This window comes from Drosophila ficusphila, unplaced genomic scaffold, assembly GCF_018152265.1.
Source record: "Drosophila ficusphila isolate 14025-0441.05 unplaced genomic scaffold, ASM1815226v1 contig_414, whole genome shotgun sequence".
In the NCBI taxonomy this organism is placed as follows: Eukaryota; Metazoa; Arthropoda; class Insecta; order Diptera; family Drosophilidae; genus Drosophila; species Drosophila ficusphila.
In genome coordinates this window covers 17911963-17936502 of record NW_025064328.1, presented here as the reverse complement: position 1 = coordinate 17936502, position 24540 = coordinate 17911963, and the positions used below count along the sequence as shown (strand labels likewise).

Below are 24540 nucleotides of genomic sequence, written 5' to 3'. Positions count from 1 at the left end.
GAGCCAGATAAATTTAGTGTTGGATGTCACATACCTGGTTCCCACGCCGCATCAGTGCGCAAAAACATAAGTTTGTTGTGAAGACATTACAATAATTTATTTTATTTCTGCAACTGACTCATTAGTGACAGTTGATGAAAATTGCAATTTGAACATTAATTGCCGTTGACTTTTGGCTGAAGATGGGTTTCCTACCCCCGAACACAGTGTCTTTTAGTACAGCAATGCTTAGTCTCAAAGGATAAAACACTTAATGGTGTATCTTAAAACGAATGAGCCTAAAGAAATCAAATGTGCTTCTCGTCATTTCTTGTTTTAAATTTTATTACTTATTAACAAAATATTTGAACCCCATAATCGTTTTATTAAATATTTCAGAATAATTTACCACAGGACTACACATTCAGTCGGTTTATTGTGTAAATATAAGAAAAGTCCGTTTTGAAAAGTAACGTGTTTTCCTCTTATCAAACTATCGGTTCACGTAGTCTCTAGAATAATCGCACACCACTATACTTTATCAGCTGGCGACCAGCTGTTCTTGTTTTGTTTTGTAAAATTGATTACCAACTGATAATTAAATTTAGAATTCCTTAATAACTTAGTAAATTATTTAACAAATAAAATAAAAAGCCACTAGAAATGTCCAAGGTACCAAAAGCAGCTCTCAGTTTAAAGCAGGTAAGTAAGGAGGTACTCAAAAAATTTTGGTTTTAAAAATTCAATTGTTCGCATTCGAGTTCTGTAAATAAAACAATAGTGCGAATTTAATTAATTAAAAAAATTATAAAAACTAGAGAAATGTAAAACAATTTTAAATTTGCTCTCCCGCAGTTTATGCTACGCCAGGAGGTCCTGAAGCTCTATCGGGACATCTTCCGCACCATTCGCCAGGTGCCCGACAAAAACAGTCAGCTTGAGTTGCGATCCTGGGCGCGGCACGACTTTGAAACGAATCGCCACCAGAACGACGAGGTAGCCATTAAGATGCTTCTTCAACATGGTAGAAGGAGCCTAACAGAACTAAAAACCAGCCTCCAATTGAGTGGAGTGAGTGAGGGCAAATAGGAACATTTTGAATACCAAATTTAGCTTAATTTGATTTTATTTTTGAGCTCGACAACCGTAAGAAAATAAATACGAGTTAAGACTAAGGACTATGACAAAAGCTATCGAATCTTTGAGGTGCAACAATTCGCTGTGTTTTTTTTTTTTTTTTTGTGTTCTTTATGGAGGTGAAATAGCAGTCTAGCGTCTTTGGAGGGAGTTGGACTCCCAGATTCCATCTTTCAGCATCAGTTCCTAAAGAAGAGGTCGCAGAAAGCTTAGCCAGGCCACCTTTAACAGCGCCAGTCCGAAGAGCAGAGAGCCCACGCTGGTGATTATCACCGAAATGAGATCCCGCTTGGCATGCTGATCCACTCGGCCCACCAAAAAGCTGTGTATAACAGTGCTCGTGATGTGGGCGCCATCAAAGCCGAAGCAGGGAATTGCATTGATCAAGGCCAATCCGATGCTAAACACCACATTGTACTTCAGCAGCAAAAGCCAGGCATCCGGCCAGGCGGCCTTCAAGAAGGAATACCTCGGAACAAAGGCCGACACCTCCACCGTTCGCGTGACATCCCATGGATGACCCACATAGATCACCGGTGGCAGCTTTTCTCCGCGCGAGTTCTGGCGTTTGAACGTCATAATGGCAGTAATGTTCCGGATCAACGGACGCAGGCAGAAGCCCTCGTTGCAAACTCCCGACGAACAGTGCTCGGTTACCTCCTCCAAGGTTCGGCGCACATTGAGGCACACGTGTTGGGGCAGCTCCACAGGTACATCTCCGTTGGCATCCTCCACCACCTCGAAGCAACTCACGTTCGGATTCAGTTCATCGCAGCACTGCAGTTGACCATCAATACTGTGGTGTGAGATGGCACTGCTCTCGTCGTTTAGCTGCACAAAGTCCGCGCTGACACAGTAGCCCGGTTTGAGTTTCAGTGAGTTCTGCAGACAGGTCACCCAGCTCTCCTCACTGTTTACTGGACAGCCGTTCACTTGAGTCACCAGGTTGTCCACCTGCAGACCTCGTTCTCCCCGCAGCGGAGATTTCCTGGTCAGTTCGGTAACAACGACGTGCTGGTTGTAAGCGTATAGCGGTGACATGGTGATGCCTACCGTTGAGATTAGGAGGTAGCACACGCCGGCAAACACGAAGTTGTGCCAGATGCCGGCGCACAGGACACGCAGCTTGCGGAACCAACGCAGGCCGTTTAAATGGTCATGGGAAAGCTCCGTGTACGCCAAAGGCAGGCAGTAAATAAACTGAAAGGTTAAAAATTGCATTATTCATTTTAAAATAAAGTGATCTCTTTTCAAACCATTTTCTCACCTTAATCCCGAACCCGGTGACGGGCACATCCTCCAGCACGGCGGCTAGGGCATGTCCCATCTCGTGGACCACCAGACAGAGCACCAGTGTGGTAATGTAGTAGCCGATCTCCTCCAGCGGTAGGTTGACACCCGGCAGTAGAATTTCTAGCTGGACGGGCACTGCCACTGGCGATGATCCAACTCCCGACGTGGAGGTTTCTTGCTCGCCGCCACTGAAGATGGTGGCGATGAGCAGGATAAGGCCAATCGGGAGCAGCGAGAAGGTGACCAGGACACCCACATTGAAGCTGGTGACCATAACACGGCGGGTGCAGCTGTTCCCGGCGGATCCCCACCTCAGAAGAGTCCTGTTGAAGGCGCTCGTATGCCAGTGGAGGCTCATGAAGTTCACACTCAGCCCGGTGTTTTTAAGAAAGGCATCATACGGGTAGTGCATGCAGCTCTGTGGGACAATTCAGGAGTATTAGGGTATAGGAAGGGTAATATGGTAAAGCCCACCTTGAAGAACCGGTCAAAGAAGTAAAGAACGCCATAGAGCAAAGCTAGCACTATGAAGAACACCAGGGGATCCATGATTTGTGCGGTTTTAAGAGTTCATCGAAACGATGAAGCGGTCGAGAATCCTTCAGGAATTGTTCTCCTCCGGCTCCGACTCCAAAATCTGGCCCAACTTTTGAGCCCCGGCCGGAAAATCTCCGGTTAATCACGTCTGGAAATCTTTTGCAAATTATTCTGCGTACAAATATAAAAAATACTAAATGGAAATCGTAATCGATGTAGTTCAATCGCCCCTTGCCTAATATATCGATAAGTCACGATTGCTAGCTTTATTTGCGCGCTCAATTTTAAAAAGCAAATAATGAAGGCTACGTATCAATACGAAGTAAAGCTATATAAAAACAAAAGCAAAATAACCAAAATATATTTCCCATAAAACATACTCTTTTAATTTCAAAACCCACAATGACAATTAACAAATTTGTTAACTAATATTGTATAACAAAAATAAATTACGATCAAGTCTAAATGAGTGAACACGAATTTACGTATAGAAGTCTTCGGCCGACTTGTCGAGCTATTGTCACTATAATAGCCTGCATATCCTTTGTTTCGGGTGTGATTGCCGGGTACTTCTTCATAACGAGTTTGTCAGAAGTTTCGGAGACCGTGAAGATCGTTTGGACCACTGGATCGGGCCTTTACGCACTCGGCTCACTTTTGGTTATTATTGGAGTTTGGAAGGTAGGACCAATACCGTCTGATTAAAGAGCTTCTTGTATATTTTTTTTTGATTAGCGGACTAAGTGGCTGCTTTACCCCTACATGTTAATGCTCCCCATGGCAATCGCTGTCTACACAATTATACTGCAGTGGTTAATTAGGAGTCTCGGGGCATCCGTTTTTGCAGCGGTGGCCATCAGCTTTATATTCCTAGGCGGTACCCTATACATGGCCAAAACATTGGGGCAAAGTCGCAGGGAGGCAGCCGCTTAGTGCCAGAAAGTATTATTTGAACGTACAAAATCTTAAAATTTTAGTGATTTTAAATTGTGACATAAGAGTAAGTGAATATGAAAAACTAAGCCAAAAACCCACTCTGGTTTTATTAAATCCGATATTGGAAAGACTTACCAAGACTTGCTTTTTGAAACCAGCCACACGATTTTCGGAGTACCACCAACGCTGTCGAATCACCATGTGTTTCCCTAATTTCTAATGCACGCAATAAAGCCTCATTCATCAGCTGTTGCCGGATTTGTAGAAGGTGGTTTTGGGGAGGTGGCATTGTAGGCAACAAGCGGCGAAAGTTGCCTAGCAAAACAAAACGAATAAAGGACAATCAGTAGGAGGTCTCTTCTCTTTCTCTGGGTTTTTCCTTTCTCCGGCGGACAAATCCACCTCGGCCGAGCTCACCACACACGAGCTGGGTTTTCCACGGACCTCCGGAGGACATGAAAACCATCAGTTTCATCAGTCGTTAGCTTGAGCCGCAGCAGAACAGTCGCATCCGCCGAAAAGGGCAACCAACAAAGAGCTATCGCGAAAAAAGGGTTTTTGCAAAGGGTTTTCCCCACTCAAAGAAAGTGTTGGCCAACAGCAGGAAAAATCGAGGAGTAACTCCGAAAGCTTGAGCTGAATTCAAAGATCCGCTTGCACCGTGCGGTTGGATAAACTTAATACAAAAGACTTCAGCTGGAATCTGGCCCCATATCGATTTGTTCCAAAAACTGCATAGAGAGAGTGCGCTTGTGCTGAAAACGGAAACGGAAAGGGGCGACAAGGAAGCGGAAACGGAAACAGCTGCTGCATAAACAAGACGGGAAAAAGGGAAATAGTTTTATTAAAAGCATCATGACGCCAGAACAGCAAGGATTGCTCCCCTAAGAAAACCCATACAAGTTCCTCGACGAAGCCCCCAAAGGACCAGTGAAACCAAGGCGAGAAAAAAAAACGAAAACGAAATAATCAAGACGACCCCTCAAAGGACTCAGTGCCAAAGGAGCCGGGACGGCGGCAACAGAAGCAAACGAGGCAACAGAAGCCGCAGAGTAACCAAATTGGGCCAACCGGTGAAGGCCCGCGATTGTAAGCTCTTCAGGATTTTAAGGACCCAAAGCAGAGGCAACCCAATGCATTTGGGTGCACAACAACAACGCCCCAAGCAACAACAACAACAGCGCGAGCAACAAGAGAAACATCAAAGACGTTTCACGTTTAGTAAAGGACGCCAATGTCGTCCCTACAGCGTGACTGGCATTTACAGGTGAGTGCTGGCCCAGCATCCTTTCGCATCCCCTTATCCTTTCGGGAAGGTCAAGAAACTCCCTGTCCCCCCCCTTCCAAAGGGAAAACACAATCCCGTAGAGTGGGCCAATGGCAATCTTATTGGGGTAGCTGGAGTTTGAGGCCCTTTGGTGAGCATGCGCAGTGGCCACCAGCCCGCTTTACAAGTACGTAAACATTGCAGGCGACTCGAGAATGGGTCAACGTCACAGTCACATATGGCTGGCTTTCGCAGCCAGCGCATCCATCATAGCCACTATCAAAAGGGGGGCATGGAAGTAAACAAAACGTGGCCCTGACTGGGGAAAGGATGCAGTACGCAGGGGTTGTCATTAACCAAACCATTCCTGATAGAAATCTCATTTTAAGTTGTGTAAATTACTTTATATAAACTGTTACCTTACTTTTCGTAAGTTTCCATATCTATTTTCTATTTTCTGTTACTAAAATTAAACTCAATTTAACCTATGTTAATGGAAAGGCTCACTATTTTCTTTCTGTGGTTGCATTGCCATGTTTATTGCGCAAACTTGTTGGCCTATTTCAAGGTTTGGCAAACTAATAGCAATCATTAGAGAAAGCTTCCAATTACTGCCGTACATATATCCTTTGTTCAACAAGTTGGAAGTGGTGCGTGGACGCCACCCCAACAAGCGCCATCCCCAACTAGCCAACTAGAAACTAACCAACTAACCAACTTGCCGACTGGCCACCCTTCTCACCTTGACCGCTTATCGCTGTGGCCCACACACGAGCCACTAACTTGGCCCCGAGGAAGGTTCTTCCGTTTCATTAAGCCCGGCCAAAGAGGCCTTGAAATGTTGGGAAATTGAAAACAAACAGCGATTGCAGAGCGCTCCCCCAGCGAAAGCTTCCTGACAGCTTAAGCCGGATCCCAGTTGACAGCAGGAGGCGGTCCTGGCGCCCAGGATATTACAATGCTCTGACATTCGGCAAGGTCACGGCTCACGAGTCACCGACTAGGATGCTGTGACTCATGCTCTTGCGGAGGAGTTGCCAAATGCCAAGAGTTGGCCAAATGCTCATTAGCCCTGTCAGACGTTTCACGACACAATGCATTGCCGTCGAATGTTGCATGCCTATTATTTGCAATTCTTCACGGTTATTTTCCGCCATCAATACGGCAGGCAGTTCATTAGCGGCACGTTCATAAAATTCGACACACGCCATGGCTCATGCACTGGGAAAAAATGGGTGTACCAAAATTATTCAAAATGTGGAAGAAGATCATTTGTGATTATCTGATTTTTTAACTTTAAATGAGCCATAGAAAATAAATTTTAAGTTTGGACCTGATATAATATTATTACAAGTTTCTATATACATATTATATTATTGTTTATGAAAAGAGAAGGGGTTTTCTTAGGGAGAAAAGGAATCGAAAAAGGGTATAAAAAACAGAGCACGTCACCTGCGCACGTAAAAAATGAGTAAAACTAGCGATGAGCCACATTCCTTCCTCCCGATGGGTTCACGCGTCGCATACTTGATGATTGTTGTTTACCACTATATCATATTACGTATACGTCAGTGAAAATACGGAGAAAAAGGTGAAAGCCAACAATGTGGGGAATGGAAAGCTATTAGGAAATGAGTTAATTTGAGTTATTGAGGAAGGAAGAATTGCTAAAGGATGGTTTTAGATTACCCTCAGTCGTAAATACTCCTCTTTGTAGGTGCAACTACTGCAATCTAATTATAATATTGTTTTGATAATCACTGGCACTTTAAAACCGCCAATTAAACTAACCAAGTTTTATATAAATGAACCCCTTTTTAATATTGGTCTAAATAAATTGCAATGCCAGCTTTAAGCTTGATAATACCTTAGATCAACATGCCAAACTCAGCACATTTTTTCGAGGGCTTGGTAAAGTTTGGCTTCTTTCTATTGAGCCTTATCAGCACGGGTATTTCTTGGCTTTAGCCTTCGGTTCGAACATTGCATCAGCCTTGGGTTGGAGCGAGTACCCACACTCCCCTGGCTGCCAATCGAACCACCCATCAATTTCCGGCAACAAAGACGGCCCTAAAAAACTAAAAGCCAACCGCAGGGCAGACCACCCACCTCGCACTTGACCCTGAATCGTCGGCAAGCGGGAGGATAGCGTTTCGCAAAAGGAAGTGGGAGCGGATCCCGCAGACAAATGGAAAGGGAAATGGAAATGGAAAATTCCGAGACGGCATGCCAACCCAAACGGCACAGCATGCACCTGCAGCTTGGCATCGATTTAACAAAGTACATATAACAATATAGGCAAACAAGAAAATCCAAATCCGCTCGGTCCGTGGGTAATTACAGAGTCCACGGAAACGGGAAAGGGGAAGCACTGGATGTTAACTCAATTAAACAAAACGGATTGCATATATTAGGGGGCTGCAGCGATATCGTCTGTAAGCCCGAAACTCGGGACTTCGCGTGCGCTCCTCGCATTTCGCTTAGCAAGGCAAATTAGGCTAAGTTGTTGCTTCCTTGACCCGCCTCCATTCGATTTGTCAACAGACCCGGACTTTTGACAAGTTAACCCATTTTTTAATGGAAGGGAATGGAACGCCATTTGCGGTGCATGCAAATTAGCGACATTAACTAGCGACATTTACCATTAAATAATAAGTGGCTGGTAAATACTTTTGCAATCAAACTTTGGCTATCTGAAGGTCCTTGTTGTTTCGGTATAAATAACAAACATGTTAAGCTAAAGCGTAGAACTTTTCTATTTTTTTGCTTATAAGGTATATTAATGGAAGTCATTAAATAAAACTCATAGCTGTTGAAAATAACCTTTTTAATAATTTCGTTATAACACTACAAAAATACTTTTACAATTTCCAAAATTTTCGAATTGTATAAAGATACTGGTCAGACAACTACCGATGAGTGTTATAATGGTCGAACTTTGTAAGTCGATGACAAAAAATCTAATTAATTTAAAACCAGATAAAAAATTTAGTCTAAGACCTTGTGTGGGCTTTTTATGTGGTTTTAAACTCCTTAAGATTTTCATGACAACTCAACATGTTATATGTCGTTCGTCCGGTGATTGTCGCTTAAATAATTATATGATTGATGAGGTTTTTTTTTTTTGTATAATTTTATAATGCCAACAACCAAAATGAGTAAAGCACCGATAGCTATGATAGGAAGCTTTGAAAGAGTCTGCTCTTCGTTAATTTCTTTGTGGCATTGGGTCGACAATGGTTTTGGGCTGTCAGAGTCATGCAAAATGCACTCGATGTTTCGCAGTTGAGACTGATTCGCCTGGAATATAGTTATTAAAAAAAAGGATAAAAAGATAGAAGCAGAACTATCAGAGTTTACTTACATGGGTGTAGAATCTTTGAACGAGAGGAGAACTGCAGTTACATCGAATGGGATTTCCCATGACCCTCGCATCCTTCGTCTTAAAAAGTCCAACCAAACTGTGCATATCAGTCAGTTGATTGTGACTCACATCGATTGAATGCATTCGACACGGCTCTTTTGGCATTTCCGTGATAAGATTATGGCTTAAGTTCAAACTTGTCAGATGGGGAAATGCACTGAAATTGCATCCCGGCAGGTAGGAAATCTGATTGTTTGATAGATCTAGGTGGCGGAGTTCCTGTAATCCACTTAAATCGGGTACTTCCCTGAGGCTAATTCCGGATATATCCAGGGAATCAATCGACAGATCAGCCAAGCACTTAATGTCGAAGGTAAAACTTCCGCAGTCTGCAGCCAACAAATTATTAAGTCCTGTACCGAATATCCAGCAGCCGCATTGAAAAAATCGAGGTGGTCCTGTCACCGGGCTGAAAGCCAGAAATGCTACGGTATAAATCAATACCACGCTCGTAATCAACATCTTGATCTGTAAAAAACAACCTAACAAAAAAATTATCATACAATAGGTTATGCTTATACAGAAAGCTTAAAGAAGTTGGGTCCAAAAAAATTTCGAATTTCAATTTTGAAAATTGGAATCGTTTGACCCTCGTTTGACCACGTTTGCCCACCTTTTAGTTTTTTTTTTTTGACCCCCCGTTTCGAAGATATCGAATTTCAAAAATTTTCGAAAATTTTCGAAGAAAAAAAGTTTTTCAATTTTCAAATTTTTTTTTTAATCTGTTAAATAATCGTTTGAAAAGGTTTGCCCACCCTTTAGAATTTTGAAAAAATTTGTATTTTGGAAGATATAGGGCTCCAAAGTTTTTTAACTATAACGCCTTAAAAAAAAATCTTAAAAATTTTTTTTTTCGGAAAGCGTTAGACAATTGAATGCTTTTGATTGCCCACCCTTTACATTTTTGAAAAATTTCAATCATAAGGATGAATAAAATTTCAAACTTCAAAAACTGGTTACCCGTCAAAAGTGGGTATCTCATAAAAACAACGTTTTTTTACACCTTAAAAATGAATTTTTCGAAAAACTAATTTATGCCCACGTTTGACCCCCAGCTCAAATTTAAGATTCTAAAAACAAATCGTTTGACCCCCCTTAAAAATCAAGATTTTTAAGAAACAACATTTTTTTACATGCCGAACGTGGCTATCTCATAAAAACAACGTTTTTTTACACCTTAAAACTTAATTTTTCGAAAAACTAATTTATGCCCACGTTTGACCCCCAGCTCAAATTTAAGATTCTAAAAACAAATCGTTTGACCCCCCTTAAAAATCAAGATTTTTAAGAAACAAAATTTTTTTACATGCCGAACGTGGCTATCTCATAAAAACAACGTTTTTTTACACCTTAAAAAGGTTTATTCAAAATTAGTTATTCCACCCGATCACCTACCCACCCCATTTTTATATATATATATAATATATATATTCATATAAATATATAAAAACATATAAACTTATATATTAATATAAATATATATTTTTTTTAAATATAAGTATGTATTTTAAAGATGTAGTAACTTGTTTTTTTTGTTTTAATAAACTTTTTTTGTTGTTTTTAATACAGAGGGGGTGGTTAGCGAGTGAAAGGTTAGGTTTTCGTAAGTGAGAAAGAAACAGGAAAGGAATGTTTGATTGAAAAATTAAATTTTATTACAAAAAATAAATATAAATAAAATCTAAATATATACATATTAAAAGTATACATAAGTATACATAAGAATTAGGTATATATTTTAAAAATGTAATAACTTGTTTTTTTCTTGTTTGAATAATCTTTGTTTTGCTGTTTTTAATAAAAATGGGGTGGGTAGGTGATCGGGTGGAATAACTAATTTTGAATAAACCTTTTTAAGGTGTAAAAAAACGTTGTTTTTATGAGATAGCCACGTTCGGCATGTAAAAAAATTTTGTTTCTTAAAAATCTTGATTTTTAAGGGGGGGTCAAACGATTTGTTTTTAGAATCTTAAATTTGAGCTGGGGGTCAAACGTGGGCATAAATTAGTTTTTCGAAAAAGTCATTTTTAAGGTGTAAAAAAACGTTGTTTTTATGAGATACCCACTTTTGACGGGTAACTAGTTTTTGAAGTTTGAAATTTTATACATCCTTAAGATTGAAATTTTTAAAAAATGTAAAGAGTAGGCAATCGAAAGCATTCAATTGTCTAACGCTTTCCGAAAAAAATTTTTTAAGATTTTTTTTAAGGCGTTATAGTTAAAAAACTTTGGAGCCCTATATCTTCCAAAATACAAATTTTTTCAAAATTCTAAAGGGTGGGCAAACCTTTTCAAACGATTATTTAACAGATTAAAAAAAAAAAATTTGAAAATTGAAAAACTTTTTTTCTTCGAAAATTTTCGACAATTTTCGAAATTCGATATCTTCGAAACGGGGGGTCAAAAAAAAAACTAAAAGGTGGGCAAACGTGGTCAAACGAGGGTCAAACGATTCCAATTTTCAAAATTTAAATTCGAAATTTTTTTGGACCCAACTTCTTTAAGCTTATACAGAATCCTTTGAATAATGTTTGGTTTTGAAGTATTACAAAAAAGAAATTAAAATGTACGGATGGTTAGATTAACCTGGTCAATGAAAATTTTATTGACAACTGACAAGAATAAGGTGGTAATAATAGATTGCTTTAGATTAGATTGCATGCAGTTACACTGGTAGTGCAGATAGGTAGAATTTGTTGGTAGCCATTACATTGCCATTTTCTCAAAATTGCAAAAAGTCAAAGATTTTAGTAGAATTGATTATTTTTAGTTCGGCTTTCGCAAGGCAAGTTCTTTCTTAGTCACAGGTTGTTGGGTCAGTAAGCTTTTTTACTAACCATTTACCTTTGGTGGTGCCCAAATAAATAAAACCGCACAAATTTCGAATTAAGTTGCACTTATTTATAAAATTGGCACCAAGGCCTCAAATTCACAAAGTTATTGTTTGTTGTAGAGTTGGTTTGGCAGGCAGACCGAATTGTCTGTGCCTTTTTACAGCGATAAGGTATGTTGGCAGGCAGACCGATTTGTCTGTGCTTTAGACGAAAGTATATAACGCGAAGGAATACGCAGGCGATCAGCAATCGTGCCTTCTGTAAGCGAGTACCAAATCGAACTACATTAGAAGCTTGCCGTGGACCAAGCCAGGAAGCGATAAGCGAAAGAGTGCAAAGGAAGTTAAAAATGACAATTAGAACAGTGTTGCCGCGCTTTTTGTCATGATTTGATTTAAGCTGTTTCCCAGAATAAGGGGCTGCCAACTTTTTTGCAGTTTTCATTCCACTATTCTCAACCACTTTTTTACAGCACTTTTACCATTTAAGAAACTAAATTAATCATATTTATTTATAAAAAGCTTATTTATCTTTTCTTTACAAATATTTTTTTCTTCGTTTTCATTTTATAATTATTTTTAAGTGGTTTTTTTGTTCCACTACAAGTACGGCAGCATTGACGATAACTTTTGGCAATAGATTTATCGGCCCCTTAGCAAAACGAAATTTGTTGTTGCCGACGGCAAATATTTTATGTATGAAATCAAGATGGGGTCAGAAAATAATTATTTAAAAAATAAATACGAATTAGATTGACCTACTGATGATGTGAAATGAACATCAATAGACCAAGGAGTCAACTATTTTTTTCCTTTTGCAATTAAGAACCGATTTCATGTAGAAAAAGGCATTTACTTTTCATTTCGACAAAAAAAACTTGCCCGTTTTTGAAAACGAAAAAATCTTGTGAAAGTGAAAACGGGAGCACCAATTTTCGTTTTTGAAAACGAAAACGAGAGAATCTTGTGAAAGTGAAAACCGGAGCCTGCCTGTTAGAGATATGCCACTTTAAAATCGGATGAAAATTAAAAAATTGATTGACTTTGAATTACTGATTTTTGGTCAAATTTTATTTAATCCACTCTCATAAGTGCTAAAATGTTTTCGATTCTCCCTAAAGGGTTCCCGGGGATCGGTTTACTGCGCGAGTGAACCGGACCCAGCTGGTGGAGTCCAGTACGAGTCGGGAGGGCGCCTTCTCGACACGAATCCGGCTGAGGGCTCCGGCGGAGGGGCGGGCGTGGGCGTGGCCGTCGGCGGGGTGGGCGGTGGCCTGGAGTGCGGCTCCTTGTTCTCGGTGGTGTCGGCGCCACCGGCTCCACTGCCCGACATCGTGGTGCCCGCGGACGTCAAGCACATGGAGTCGATGGGCCTGCCCGCCAGCTTCCGCTCCAACTGCTGCTCACCGAACGCCTCGCCAATGCGACGACCCGCCACGCTCAGCCTGGACACGCCCTGCTGCCCGAGGACCCTGCACGCCAGCCTGCTGGAGCACCAGATCTCCGAGCTCGAGGAGGACGACAACGAGAACCTGCTGACCGTGTCCAGCATCACGGCGCGTCCGCTGATCGCCAAGTCGCACGAGCTGCGCAGCAGCCGGAAAAGTGGTTCCGGTTCGGGATCCGGTCTGAATACGGCCAGGAGCAGGTGCGTCCGCCGGGCCAAGGAGCGCGAACGAGACCGAGTGTCCGTCCCGAAGCGCAGCAGGCAGGTGGCCAAGGACCGGGACTCCTCAACGACCACCACGGAGAGCGGTGGTGGCAACGTGGAGCCACCGGACGGCGGCTACGGCTGGTTCATCGTCTTCGGCGCCTTCTCCGTGCAGTTCTGGGTGGCCGGGCTGGTCAAGTCGTACGGTGTGCTCTACGTGGAGATAATGGAAACCTTCCCCAGCTCCACGGCCACGGTGGCCTCCTGGATTCCGGCCATCCTGTCGGCCCTCTGTTTGGTCCTGGCTCCGCTGTCGAGTGCGCTGTGCCAGCGATTCTCCTGCCGGGCGGTCGTCTTCGTCGGCGGCATCTTCTGCGCCATGGGCATGATACTCAGCTACTTTGCCACCAGTCTGCTGCACCTGCTTTTCACCTTTGGCATACTCACAGGTGAGTTCAGTGTGCTACCAACTTTGAATTGTATTTAATTCATTCCGATTCTCCCCCTTAGGAATTGGTGGAGGACTCTCGACCACTCCGGGCATCGTTATAGTGTCCCAGTACTTTGACAAGCACCGTGCTCTGGCCAACGGAATCTGCGTATCGGGCACCGCGGCCGGGAGCTTCATCCTGCCCATGCTGATCAAGCACCTGGCGGAGAACTGTGGCTTCCACGGGACCCTCCTCATCCTCGGCGGCTGCATGCTGCACGTGTGCGTCTCGGCCACCCTGTACCGTCCCATCAGCGCGTACACGGACCAGGATCAGGGCCACGGACAGGAGGAGACGGCGAAGCCCCTCAACGAGGACATCAATCCGAGCACCACCGGCATCCTGACCACCTCCACCTATCTGGACACCTGCGAGGTGGGCGCGGGTCACGAGCTGAGCGACAAGTTCATCGAACACCTGTTCCTGGAGGAGTCCAAGAACCACCTTAACTACTACGCCAGCAAGCAGCCAGGTACTGAATCAACTGATTCAACTTGTGAATCTTCAATATTAATCTTAATTTTGTACCCTAGCCCAGGACAAATCGGCTCAGGAGAGCGATGATGAGGTGAAAGACATTATAGGCGAGACCACCTTTATTAAGCCCATGAAGAAGGTGCGAAGCTCGGGGCTACTGCACTCCGTGGAGGATCTCAGCACGGATTCCACGTGGGTGTACCGCAAGCACTCCGGAACAGACTCGAATCGGGGAAGTCGGCGCAGGCGTAACGTCTTTGCCAACGACGAGGTGATCTCTAAGATTCAGGCCCACCTGGAGAAGCCTCTTTCGCCGCCGAGTGTGGTCAGCCGGGGACTAAGCAAAAGCATGGAGATCCCCACCCCGGTGAGCAACCTTAGCGACCTGAAGCAGCAGCCGCCTGAGCAGGCCGAGCACGGCATCCTAGACTCCCAGATGGTGGAATCCATCGATGGCGACTGCCACGGAGTAGCTGACGATGACGACGACGAGGACGACGAGGAGCGGGGACCACGCACCTGCTGCGAGCGCATCGAGATGTACCTGGACATCAGCCTGCTACAGGATCCCAGCTTTATCCTCATGTGCCTCTCCGTCACCCTGATGTCCGTCGGATGTCCCTACATGCTGTACTACCTGCCCGCCCACGTCATTTCAATAGGTGAGTATGCTGCTTACCTACAAAAGATGAAAAATATAATCTTACTAATCCGTATTTTGTCCTAGGTTACAACAAGAGCGAGGCGGGCTACCTGGTGGCCATCAGCGCTGTGCTGGATTTAATTGGACGCTTGGGTCTTGGCTGGCTGAGTGATCTGCAGCTATTTGACCGCAAGAAGACCTACACCTTGTGGTGAGTGGATAAATGTGATTATAAATATGATACAAACTAAGATATTCCCGCATACCAACAGCATTTTGGGCGCCGGATGCGCCGTGCTTACGATTCCTTTTGCCAAGACCTTGGTTTTGGTGGGTCTGTCAGCCGCCGTTTACGGACTGTGCCTGGGCAGCTGGTATGTCCTGATGCCCGTGCTCCTGGCAGACGTCTTCGGCACGGATAGGATCAGCTCGAGCTACGGACTGGTGCGGATGTTCCAGAGCATCGGGGCCATTTCGGTGCCTCCGCTGGCGGGTCTGATGCGCGATCTCTCCGGCGACTACGAGATATGCTTCTACTGCATGGGATCCTGCATGGTGCTCGGCTGCACTCCGCTGGTGGTGTGGTCCATCCTAGAGGCCCGCAACCACCGGCTGTTTGTTCGGCGCGAGGAGGAGGAGGACTGCGAGGAGGCCTAGGAATAGGTGTATTGATAGATTAGTTGGTTGCCCCATAAGTTAATCGTGTTTTAGTAGCGGTCAAATACTAGTTGAGTTCCTGAGTTTCAGAGTTCGAATGCCTCACCGATATTGCTGATTCTACCAGTTACTATTAATACTATCCGAAACGTTCTCGTCATTATCCTATGCAACCCATGCCCACTCGCACTCTGTCGCTTGTTATCCTTCGGTTGAGCAACAGCAAAAGGATGTGTGAGAGGAGATTCAAACGAAAAACCAAAATCGAAAAACGAAAAATACCAACCAACAACTGAGCACCAAAAGTTGCGCAAAAAGAACTGAGTTAAAAAGACATGAACTACAAATACCCGTATATAACTTTATAATATGATAGTTACGATCATGCTCTGCCCCATGGGACTTGCATGGCATATTTCCATGCCCGATTAGATGGTTATATAGGCCGACTATAGTTCTAGGTTCGCACGCCCATATCAGAACGTACCCAATGTGCTGCAGGAAAAACAGAGAGGCTATCAGCAGATCGGAGGCTTGACTTCAGAACATCGCATGACATTAACCTAGACTTAAAATAGTTGTTGTGAGATATTTACCCAAAAGAGAACTACCAAATAAACACCAAATCAAAAGTACACACGATTTTAAGTGGTTAACGGTTCGGGCCTAATTTATCAAGACTTTCATTTTAACAACTATTCAATCTTTGAAAACTTTTTAGTAAGCGATGTAGCTAAGCAAGTTTCGTCAGCTTAAACACTAAAATCTAAAAATTTAGTCTACAACTGAGAAAAAAGATAATGTGTGCTTTTATTATACTGTTTGTTTTCGTGGTTTTGAATTCAAATTTAACTTTTGAAAAGTGTTGTAAAGCGTTCACATGAGAGTTTTTTGCGGCTAGAGGAATATTTAGGGCGTTTATCGCCCTGCGGGATATTAACTCAACTGCACGCACGGTTACTCTGTTTTTCGCGTCTCGTCTGGATTCCTGCAATTTTGCAAATAACTGAGAACATTTTGTATATTTCGCACGTTCCACTCCAATTTCACCACTGCTTGACAAGGATCACCTGCGAAAATGGATCTCAGCGGTCCACAAAGTCTGGACCTAATACTTCAGCCCGATGAGCTGAAACTCGTGCCGGAAGATGTCCAAAAGAAGTTGTCGGCGTACATAAAAAATTTTTCGGATGAGTATTGCAAGGAACGCGCGGCAGCCAATCGCTTGGGTAAGTTAATTCGTTGCTTGAATGCCTACATTTTCTGCTCATAGCAGCATTTAAGTTGGGTTTGTTTATGTACCTACGGGACTGCACTTTTTGGCATGCCGGCTAATTTTGTACATTTTGTTGCCTGCGAACAAAACTAATATAGCGATTTTATTACGATAGATGTTCATTTGGCAGCCATTTGTGGCTTTTATTGTTTATATCTTTCATTTTCTTCGATAATCGACTTCTTGCACTGAAAAAGAAACAATGGCTGCTGCACTTTTTGTTGTACCAAATTTTTATCTGCCAGTAGTGTGGTAACACTGGCCCCGAAATTTTCCCACCAAAATATTTAAACTGCAAATCATGAATAAAAATATTTAAATTCTTTCTTATAAATGACACCTATTGCACATTCACAGCCGAAGCCGAGCAAAAGAGCGAGGAGTTAGAAAACAAAATGGAGGACTACCTGGCCAAGTTCAACAACTTTGAGCTAAATGTCGCCGAGCTGCGTAGCCAGCTGGACCAAGTGTCCGCGGAAAGGGTCCAGCTGCTTCAGACAGTGACCAACTATGAGCTGGATGTGTCCCATTTGCGCAAGGAGAAGTTTGCGGCCGTCGAGGAGCGCGATTCGTTGATGAAGGTAATCGAGCGGCAGCAGGCGGAGTTGGAGCGATTGAAGCAGGACCTGCACACCTACCAGCAGCAGCTAAGTGGCGCCATCGCCGCCAAGTGCGAGGCCATTGCCCGCGTAGACGAGATTCAGAGCAAGGAGGTGGCTCTTGAGCTGAAGGAGAATCGCATGGAGAGCGAGCGCCAAATGATGCAGCAGGAGATTCAGCTGCTCAGCGCCGATCTCAACAGAAACAACGCCGAGCTGCATAATATCCGGCGGGAGCACTCGCTTAACACCATGCAGTTGGAGTCGCGACTGAAGGAGAAGACTGATGAACTGCACATGGTGCAGGGACAATACGAACAAGCTTTGAAGACTATTAAGGAACTAAACGGTAAATTGGAGGCCCATAACGACAATACGTACAAGCAAAACCTGGCCACCGAGGAGTATGTGGAGCTACTAAAGAAGGAGCTTGATGCCAAGGAGAAGCTGTTCGATATTTTCAAAAACACGGAAGCCAATCACGTGGCTCAGAGGGAGGAACTGCTGCAGGGTATTGCCGATATGAAGCGTATGCTGCAGGAGACCGAGGATCAGGGCGCTGAACTGGAGGCACAGATTGCTACGCTTAAGCAAAATCACGCTGCCGAACTGAAGGAGCAGAACAAGAAGATTGAAGAGCTGCAACGGGAGCTGGCAGGAGCCAACGTCTTGCTGAAGGAGGCCCAGGAGAGCACGCTAGAGAGCGCCATCTGCAAGTTGGCCCCCAGTGCTGCTATAGCTAATCGCTTGATGCGCTCCGATCTTTCGCTAACCGAACTCTACTCAATGTACGCAAAGAATAGCGAAGAACTCGAGTTGCAGAAGCGCGAGAACGAACAGTTGAAGCTGCAGGTAAAATCCATTCTGGAGGAAATCAGCGAGAATGTTCCGATGATCGAGAAACGTAGCTCCGAATTCCGCAAACTGAGCGAGGAGCACAACCTGCTTCGCCAAGAGTACCAGGAGTTAATGGAGCAGAAGGTAATGTTAGACCACGAACTGGAGAGGGTCTCCTGCAACCTGAGCCACAACCAGAAGGAGAGCAAGAAGCTGAAGCAGACGCAGAACGACCTCAGCCGACAGGTGTGCATGCTGCTTCACGAAGTGAACTGCTTGAGAGCCGGCGTGCCGCACATCCGACAGCCACAGCGCGCACCGACCACCAGCGAAAATGTGATTACCGATCACCTAGTCACCTTTGGCTCCATCGAGGAGCTGGTCCAAAAGAACAAGGACTTGCTAAGAGTCAGCCGTGATCTCGCTGAATCGCTAGAGGCAGTCGACAAAGACAACAACAAACTCTTGCTGGAGCAGGCCGAAAAGCAGCTGGAGAAGGTCAAAGCCCGTTTTGCCGAAATGGAAGAGCTATTGGCCCAGAAGAATGACACAGTTAGCACATTGCTCTCCAAGTGCGATCGCTACAAGAAGTACTACTTCGCGGCCCAAAAGAAGTTGGGCCAACGTACTGTGGATCTGGATGACCCCAATCTGGAGCTGAACGACTCAGTCCTCGAGACCTCAACACTGACAGCCGCTCAGGCGGAGGAGCACGGAAGGCTAGAGCGCAGAGTGCGCACGCTGGAGCAGCAACTGGAAGAGGAGGGCAAGAAGTACGCCTCCCTGAAGGAGAACTACGACTACTACACCAGCGAAAAGCGCAAAAACGATGCGCTGGCCCAGGAGCAGTTCGACTCAATGCGCAAGGAGGTGCGCGAGCTGACAAGCGCCAACTGCAAGCTGATGAACGCCACCGAGTTCCAAAAGGAGCAGATCGAGCTGCTGCACAAGAACATAGACACCTACAAGCAGCAGGTGTCCACACTGGAGGAGCGCACCAAGAGCTACGAGAAAACCATTGTCAAGCACGAGCAGACCGTGCTCATGCTCAAGGACGAAGTGATGGCCGCCCACCGCAAGCATGCGGCTGCCGATTCGGCGGCTCACAGCTTGCGCCAGGAGAACCGCATCCTGCGGGACACCTCCGCCCGCCTGCAGATCGAAAAGGAGACCTACCACCGCGAGCAGCAGAGCCAGTCGCTGCTTCTGAACAGCCTGGAGTTCATCAAGACCAACTTGGAGCGGTCCGAAATGGAGGGACGCCAGCGGCTGGAGCAACGCCTCGATGACACGGTGCGCGAACTGGCTGCCCAGCGTCGCCACTTCCAGGAAGAGGAGGAGAAGTTCCGCGAGTCAATCAACGAGTTCAAGCGGCAGGCGGAGACGGCCATTAAACTGAAGGACGAAGAAAAGCAGCAGGCCGAGAAGTGGCAGGAGGAGCTAGTGGTCCTGCGCGAAGAACTCGCCCAGAAGGTGAATCAGGTGAATGAGCTGAGCAAAAAGCTGCAGGACAGCCTGACGCCCTCCATCAACGACAATCCCATCGCGGCGGCCAACAAGCGAGCCCGCGAATTCGAGCTCAAGCTGGACCAGGCCACCGTGGAGATCCAGTCGCTCACCAAGGAGCTGGCCAATGCCCGCGCCCACGGCGAGCAGTTCTACAAGATGTCGCAGAGCGCCGAAAGCGAGATCAAACGTTTGCACGATCTGCACACCGAGCTGGTGGCCAAGCAGGAGGAGGAAATCAAGAGACTCCAGAGCTCCGAGGCCGAGCTGAAGACACGCATCAGCGATCTGGAGGCCGAGGCGATGCTGTCCAATGTCACCGAGCAAAGCAAGGTGGTCAACCAGTCGGGCCAGCTGAAGTCGGCCCAGGAGGAGCTGAAGAGTGTGCTCGAGAAGCTCACGGAGGCCAATCAAACTATTCGCACGCTGCGCAACGAGAATACAAAGCTGGCTGAATCCCTAAGTGCCGTGGAGGTGAAGTACGCCAACGGAATGGTGCAGCACTCGGCGGACATCCAGGAGCTGACCCGTTTCAAGGCGGAATTCTACAAGGCCAACGACGAGCTGAATCAGCTGAAATCGGGTCGCGATTCCCTGCAGGCCGCCTACGACAAGCTGCTGAGCTCCAATGCCGAGGCGCAGCAACTGCTGGACAAGGAGAAGGAGGAGTCGGAGAAGCGCGTGGCCGATCTGCATGCCCTGAACTCTAGTCTGCACGATCAGATTGAAGCGCTGACCGCCCAACTAGCTGTTCTGGCCAGCCAAAGTCAGAACCCGAACACCTCCCTGAATGATTCCGCCATGGATGCTGACCAGAGCCTCAATGCCTCTGGAATGTCCGCTAGCATCGAGGGCAGGAACAACGAGCAGCTGTTGAAGATCATCAAGTTCCTGCGCAGGGAGAAGGATCTGTTTGCCGCCAAAATAGACATCCTGAAGGCGGAGAACGCCCGCCTCGTCTCGGAGCACACCATTCAGCAGAAAAAGGTAGACGAACTTAATGGTTATCTTAACCAGGAGCGCGCCAAGAGCCAGGCGGACGTGGTCTCTGCCAATAAGCACGAGGAGGTTCTGCGCAAGATCGAAACGCTGAACGCCATCACCGACAGCAATCGCATTCTTCGCGAGGAGCGAAATGCGTTGACCGCTCGTGTCGCCGAACTCACTGATCGTATCAGCAGCCTGGAGAAGGAGCTGTTCCCGCTGCAGTGCAGCAACAAGGAACTGACCTCGAAGATCGAGGAGATCAATGTGGAGAACACCTCGCTGCGCACCGAGGCCATCAAGTGGCGGCAGCGCGCCAATGCGTTGGTCGAGAAGAGCAACCGCAATCCGGAGGAGTTCAAGCGCTTGCAATCCGAGCGCGAGCACCTGGCTAAGTTGCTCACGGCCGAGAAGGAGCAGAACAAGAAGCAGGCCGATGAGCTGGCCCTGCTGAAGCAGCGCCTGGACACAGAGATTCCGATGCTGAACAAACACCTGCAACTGCTGGACGAGGCGCGCAAGAAGCAGGCGGACGAGTCCAACAACCTCAAGCAGAACAACACGCGCCAGGGGCAGGACATCATGGAGCTGAAGAACAGGCTGCTGCAGAAGGAGGAGGAGCTGCTGAAGGCCAACGAGGAGTTGGAGACAAAGGACAAGACCATAGCCGACAAGGATACCAAGGAGTTGCAGCTGCGCAAGCTGGCCAAGCGCTACAAGGATTACTACATGGGTCTGCAAGCCCAAGCAGGCGGTACCGAGTCCATCGCAGAGCTGGAGAAGATTCGAGCCGAGTTGGAGGAGGTCAACGGTCAATTGAGGGCACTGAAGGAAGAGCAAGAGAAGCTGACAAAGGAGAACGAGGAGCTGAAGAAACGCACAGAGCCCGAAACGGATGCCAATGCTGTGCGCCAGGAGTACAAGGCTAAGTTGGACAAACTGGTGGTGGACCTCACGGTGGCTCGTACTGATTTGGCCAACCAGGAGACATCCTTTGCCGGCACCAAGTCCTCCTACGACGAGACGATCACCCGCCTGGAAAAGGAACTGCAGGACAACATTGCCGCCAATAAGGACATCAACCAGCGACTCTCCCGCGAAAACGAATCGCTGCACATGAGAATCAACCAGCTCACCCGCCAGCTGGGATCGCAGCAGTCCACAAAGCCGTCGACCAGTTCCGTGGCCGAGAAGGGCAACATCTCAGAGAGCTCTCCCCGCACGGCCAACGTGAAGCCAATGTCCGGATCGGCCACAGTGCAGCAGTCGGCCACCGTGACTCCGTGGCGCGGCGGCGAGACTCCTCTGGCCAGCATCCGCCCAATTTCGGTCCAGAACAGCCGCACGGCCGCCATTCTTCCGACCAGCCAGCAGCCACCAGCTGGATCCAGCACCACCACCTCCTCCTCCTCCTCTTCGTCATCCACTTCGACCACATCCGCTGCGGCCAGCGGGGGCAGCTCGGCGGTGGCCCAGACCGCTCTGGTGCCGCCTCAGCAGCAGGTCCACACCACCGGAAGTGCGGCCCTCGAGTCGATGGCGTCCTCCTCGCCCACGTCCTCGCACACCGACTACATGCCATCCACCAGCTCGGCATCGGTGGCCGTGGCTGCCATTCCGCCGATGGGTGCCTCGTCCGCGGCCGAAAGTTCCCAGGAGGCGGAGAGCATCCAGCATCCGCAACAGAACGAATCGCAGCTGTTCGCGGGCGGAGCCCAGCAGCAGGTGGTGGCTCTGGTTTCGCCGCGCGTGGAAGGCTCCTCTTCGTCGTCCAGCTCCACCTCAGCGCCGAACGCCACGGCTCCGAGTGTCCAGGACGGCGGCAGCCAGAGCCAGCAGCCGAGCACGTCGGGCAGCAGCAGCAGCTCCTCGACGGTGGTGAGCAGCCACAGCCGGCACACTCCGTCCAGCAGCAATGTGACCACCACCCAGGCCGGCTGTTCGTCGCAGGGCATCAAGCGGCCACGCGACGTCGAGGGGGATTCGTCCACCACCAACGAGGAGGGAGTGCCCGATAAGATGCCAAAAATGACGAAGCGACTCCGCGGTCCGATGCACAGCGGCGAACTGTCCGCCGGACACATTGGCGACTCCGGAATGGACGTGGATCAAATGCCGACCTCCTCGCAACGCGACCAGGAGGATGACATCCAGGTGGTGGACTCTGACGACGAGGAGGATGTCCTGGCCGACGCCGACGATGGTCCCATTGACGGCGGCGAAGCCGAGCAGGAGGGCTACGAGGACTCCTACGAGCAGGACAACGAGATCGACGACAACGAGGGCGCTGACGATGACAACGACATCGCCGTGGATGCCCAGGACAACAACGAGGTGGACATTGAGGAGGTGCCCGGACAGCACCTGCAGGCGCAGGAAGAGAGCCAGTCGCTGGACAGCCAGGCGGTGGCCACCGCCTCCGCTTCCGCGCAGGAGAACAACCAGAGTCAGGCCATAACCAGTGGCAGTGGCGAGTCCTCGAATCCGGTCTCCCTTCCTCAGGCCGAGGCCTCCAACTGGAAGCAGGCAGCCGCCTCCACATCTTCGGCAGCTGCTCGTCGCAATGAAAGGTGGGTTTCAGGTTCCAGTCTCAGGTTGATCCAAACTAATCGATTCCATCCCAACAGCTGCGTGGAAATAGTGAGCTCGCCGCAGGTGTCGAACTTTAGCGAGCAGCCCGCCCGCTTGGAGACCGCCGAAGTGGACGGCACCGCCGAGGTGGCCGAGGCTGCTCCGCACGAAAGTGCTGGGCCGAGCGACGAGGGTGCTGCCACGGCCAGTTCGCCGCAAAAGCAAGGCGAGCCAGGGGAGAGCAGTGGCAGCGATGCCAACAAGGCTGCCAACGAGGGCGATCACCCTGGAGGAGCAGAGAACGCCAGCGAGGCGGACGAGGCCTTCGCCGAGGAGACGGTGGCCACTGGCCAAGGAGAAGACTCCCAGCCCCTGGGAAACGATAGTAAGCTTCTAAATGAAATCCACACACGGTCAGAAACTCATTGGTTAACCCAAGCAGATCCCAATGTTGGCACCAGCCAGTCGGAGGTGTCCCACAACCAGGCCAATCTTGCCGAGGGCAACCCCACCGAGGACAGCGAGGGCGCTGATGGCGTCTCCTCTGAAGGCGAGAAGCAGGCGGTGGGTGTTGAGGTAAGGACCCGTTCTTGTCCAAAGTAGCACTTGTTCTGGTGGCTGGTAAACGGTGGATCGAATCAGGTTGGTCCGAATGAGACCCTGAATGGGAGAATGGAATGAAAGAAGTTCTAGAATAAATAGCACTAACACGTATCTTAATTTAGTTTATGCAAGCTAAACAAGTTTTTAATCAATTTATATCAATTTAAGTTTGTACATGTATTCGGATGTATGAATAAAATTTTGTTTTGATTTTTAAGGAGGAAGGTCGAGAGGCGGAGGCCACCTCGCCGTCGGAGAACACGCGCTTTCGAACGCTGCGGAGTGCGGTGCCCACGCGACGAGGAGGACGCGCCATGATGCGCGGCGGCAGTCCGAACAACCAGAACCGACCGCAGCGCATCGTCTGGCAGCGGGAGACGTCGCCGGGTAACATGCAGCGGGACCAGATGCCGCCAAACAACAATCGCTTCGCCCAGAGGGCCCGCAGTCGGCGGCCCATCCGTCGCCCGTCTCCGAACAACTTCAACAGCGGCGGACGATTCCCCTAGGGCGAGGAGTTCGGCGGACCCGCAGACGAAAGTCCGCTGTAGGCTGACTATAATCATTGCGTTTACTGGGCTAGAGATAAGTCTCCTCGCATTTAACTATTACTAGGTTTACTGAATCGACTAGACCACCCCGCAACTACAATTACTACTCCACATTCTCCCGCTTTCGAGTCAGGATTTTTTTGCAGTTGCCAAGACGCAAAGGTCTTCGGTTATTGTACATTCACTTTAGCTATACGAATTATAATAAACATTCAATTATTTAATGGTCAGCACAGGTCTATATCTTGGGGTAGGGCAGGGATTACGAGATGGTTTACTTAAATGTTT

At 47.5% G+C, this 24540-nt stretch overlaps 5 protein-coding genes and 2 long non-coding RNA genes across 9 annotated transcripts; 4 read left to right on the top strand and 3 right to left on the bottom strand.

Annotated features, from left to right (window-relative positions):
* The first annotated feature begins 544 nt into the window (after positions 1–544).
* LOC108094047 (LYR motif-containing protein 2) lies at positions 545–1168 on the top strand. Its single transcript, XM_017194481.2, has 2 exons — positions 545–681; positions 835–1168. Exons 1-2 carry the CDS (start codon positions 643–645, stop codon positions 1066–1068), a joined length of 273 nt encoding a protein of 90 aa, XP_017049970.1. The 5' UTR covers positions 545–642; the 3' UTR covers positions 1069–1168.
* On the bottom strand, positions 1088–3122 carry LOC108094046 (membrane-bound transcription factor site-2 protease). The gene is made up of 3 exons (XM_017194479.2): positions 2884–3122; positions 2384–2827; positions 1088–2316 (listed from the first exon to the last, which is right to left on the bottom strand). The coding sequence occupies exons 1-3, from the start codon at positions 2956–2958 to the stop codon at positions 1303–1305; spliced, it is 1533 nt and encodes a 510-aa protein (XP_017049968.1). The 5' UTR covers positions 2959–3122; the 3' UTR covers positions 1088–1302.
* A 185-nt stretch (positions 3123–3307) lies between these two features.
* LOC108093665 lies at positions 3308–3818 on the bottom strand. The gene is made up of 2 exons (XR_001771513.1): positions 3703–3818; positions 3308–3643 (listed from the first exon to the last, which is right to left on the bottom strand). It is a non-coding gene; the product is annotated as an uncharacterized LOC108093665 (long non-coding RNA).
* On the top strand, positions 3412–3974 carry LOC108093664. Its single transcript, XM_017193844.2, has 2 exons — positions 3412–3627; positions 3682–3974. Exons 1-2 carry the CDS (start codon positions 3412–3414, stop codon positions 3877–3879), a joined length of 414 nt encoding a protein of 137 aa, XP_017049333.1. The 3' UTR covers positions 3880–3974.
* Positions 3975–4379: 405 nt separating this feature from the next.
* On the top strand, positions 4380–15960 carry LOC108094010. Its single transcript, XM_017194438.2, has 6 exons — positions 4380–5149; positions 12528–13506; positions 13568–14020; positions 14082–14687; positions 14753–14879; positions 14941–15960. Exons 1-6 carry the CDS (start codon positions 5117–5119, stop codon positions 15323–15325), a joined length of 2583 nt encoding a protein of 860 aa, XP_017049927.1. The 5' UTR covers positions 4380–5116; the 3' UTR covers positions 15326–15960.
* Positions 7962–11736, bottom strand: LOC108094011. 2 transcript variants are annotated; one of them, XR_001771531.2, is made up of 3 exons: positions 11411–11736; positions 8514–9055; positions 7962–8449 (listed from the first exon to the last, which is right to left on the bottom strand). It is a non-coding gene; the product is annotated as an uncharacterized LOC108094011 (long non-coding RNA). The 2 variants fall into 2 exon arrangements; XR_001771532.2 differs by having other exon boundaries at positions 11418–11736.
* Positions 15961–16263: 303 nt separating the features above from the next.
* LOC108093844 (nucleoprotein TPR) lies at positions 16264–24482 on the top strand. 2 transcript variants are annotated; one of them, XM_017194178.2, is made up of 5 exons: positions 16264–16554; positions 16959–23097; positions 23155–23483; positions 23541–23674; positions 23920–24482. In XM_017194178.2, exons 1-5 carry the CDS (start codon positions 16404–16406, stop codon positions 24208–24210), a joined length of 7044 nt encoding a protein of 2347 aa, XP_017049667.1. In that variant the 5' UTR covers positions 16264–16403; the 3' UTR covers positions 24211–24482. The 2 variants fall into 2 exon arrangements, with proteins under 2 accessions (XP_017049667.1, XP_017049666.1); XM_017194177.2 differs by having other exon boundaries at positions 23538–23674.
* The last annotated feature ends 58 nt before the right edge of the window (positions 24483–24540 follow it).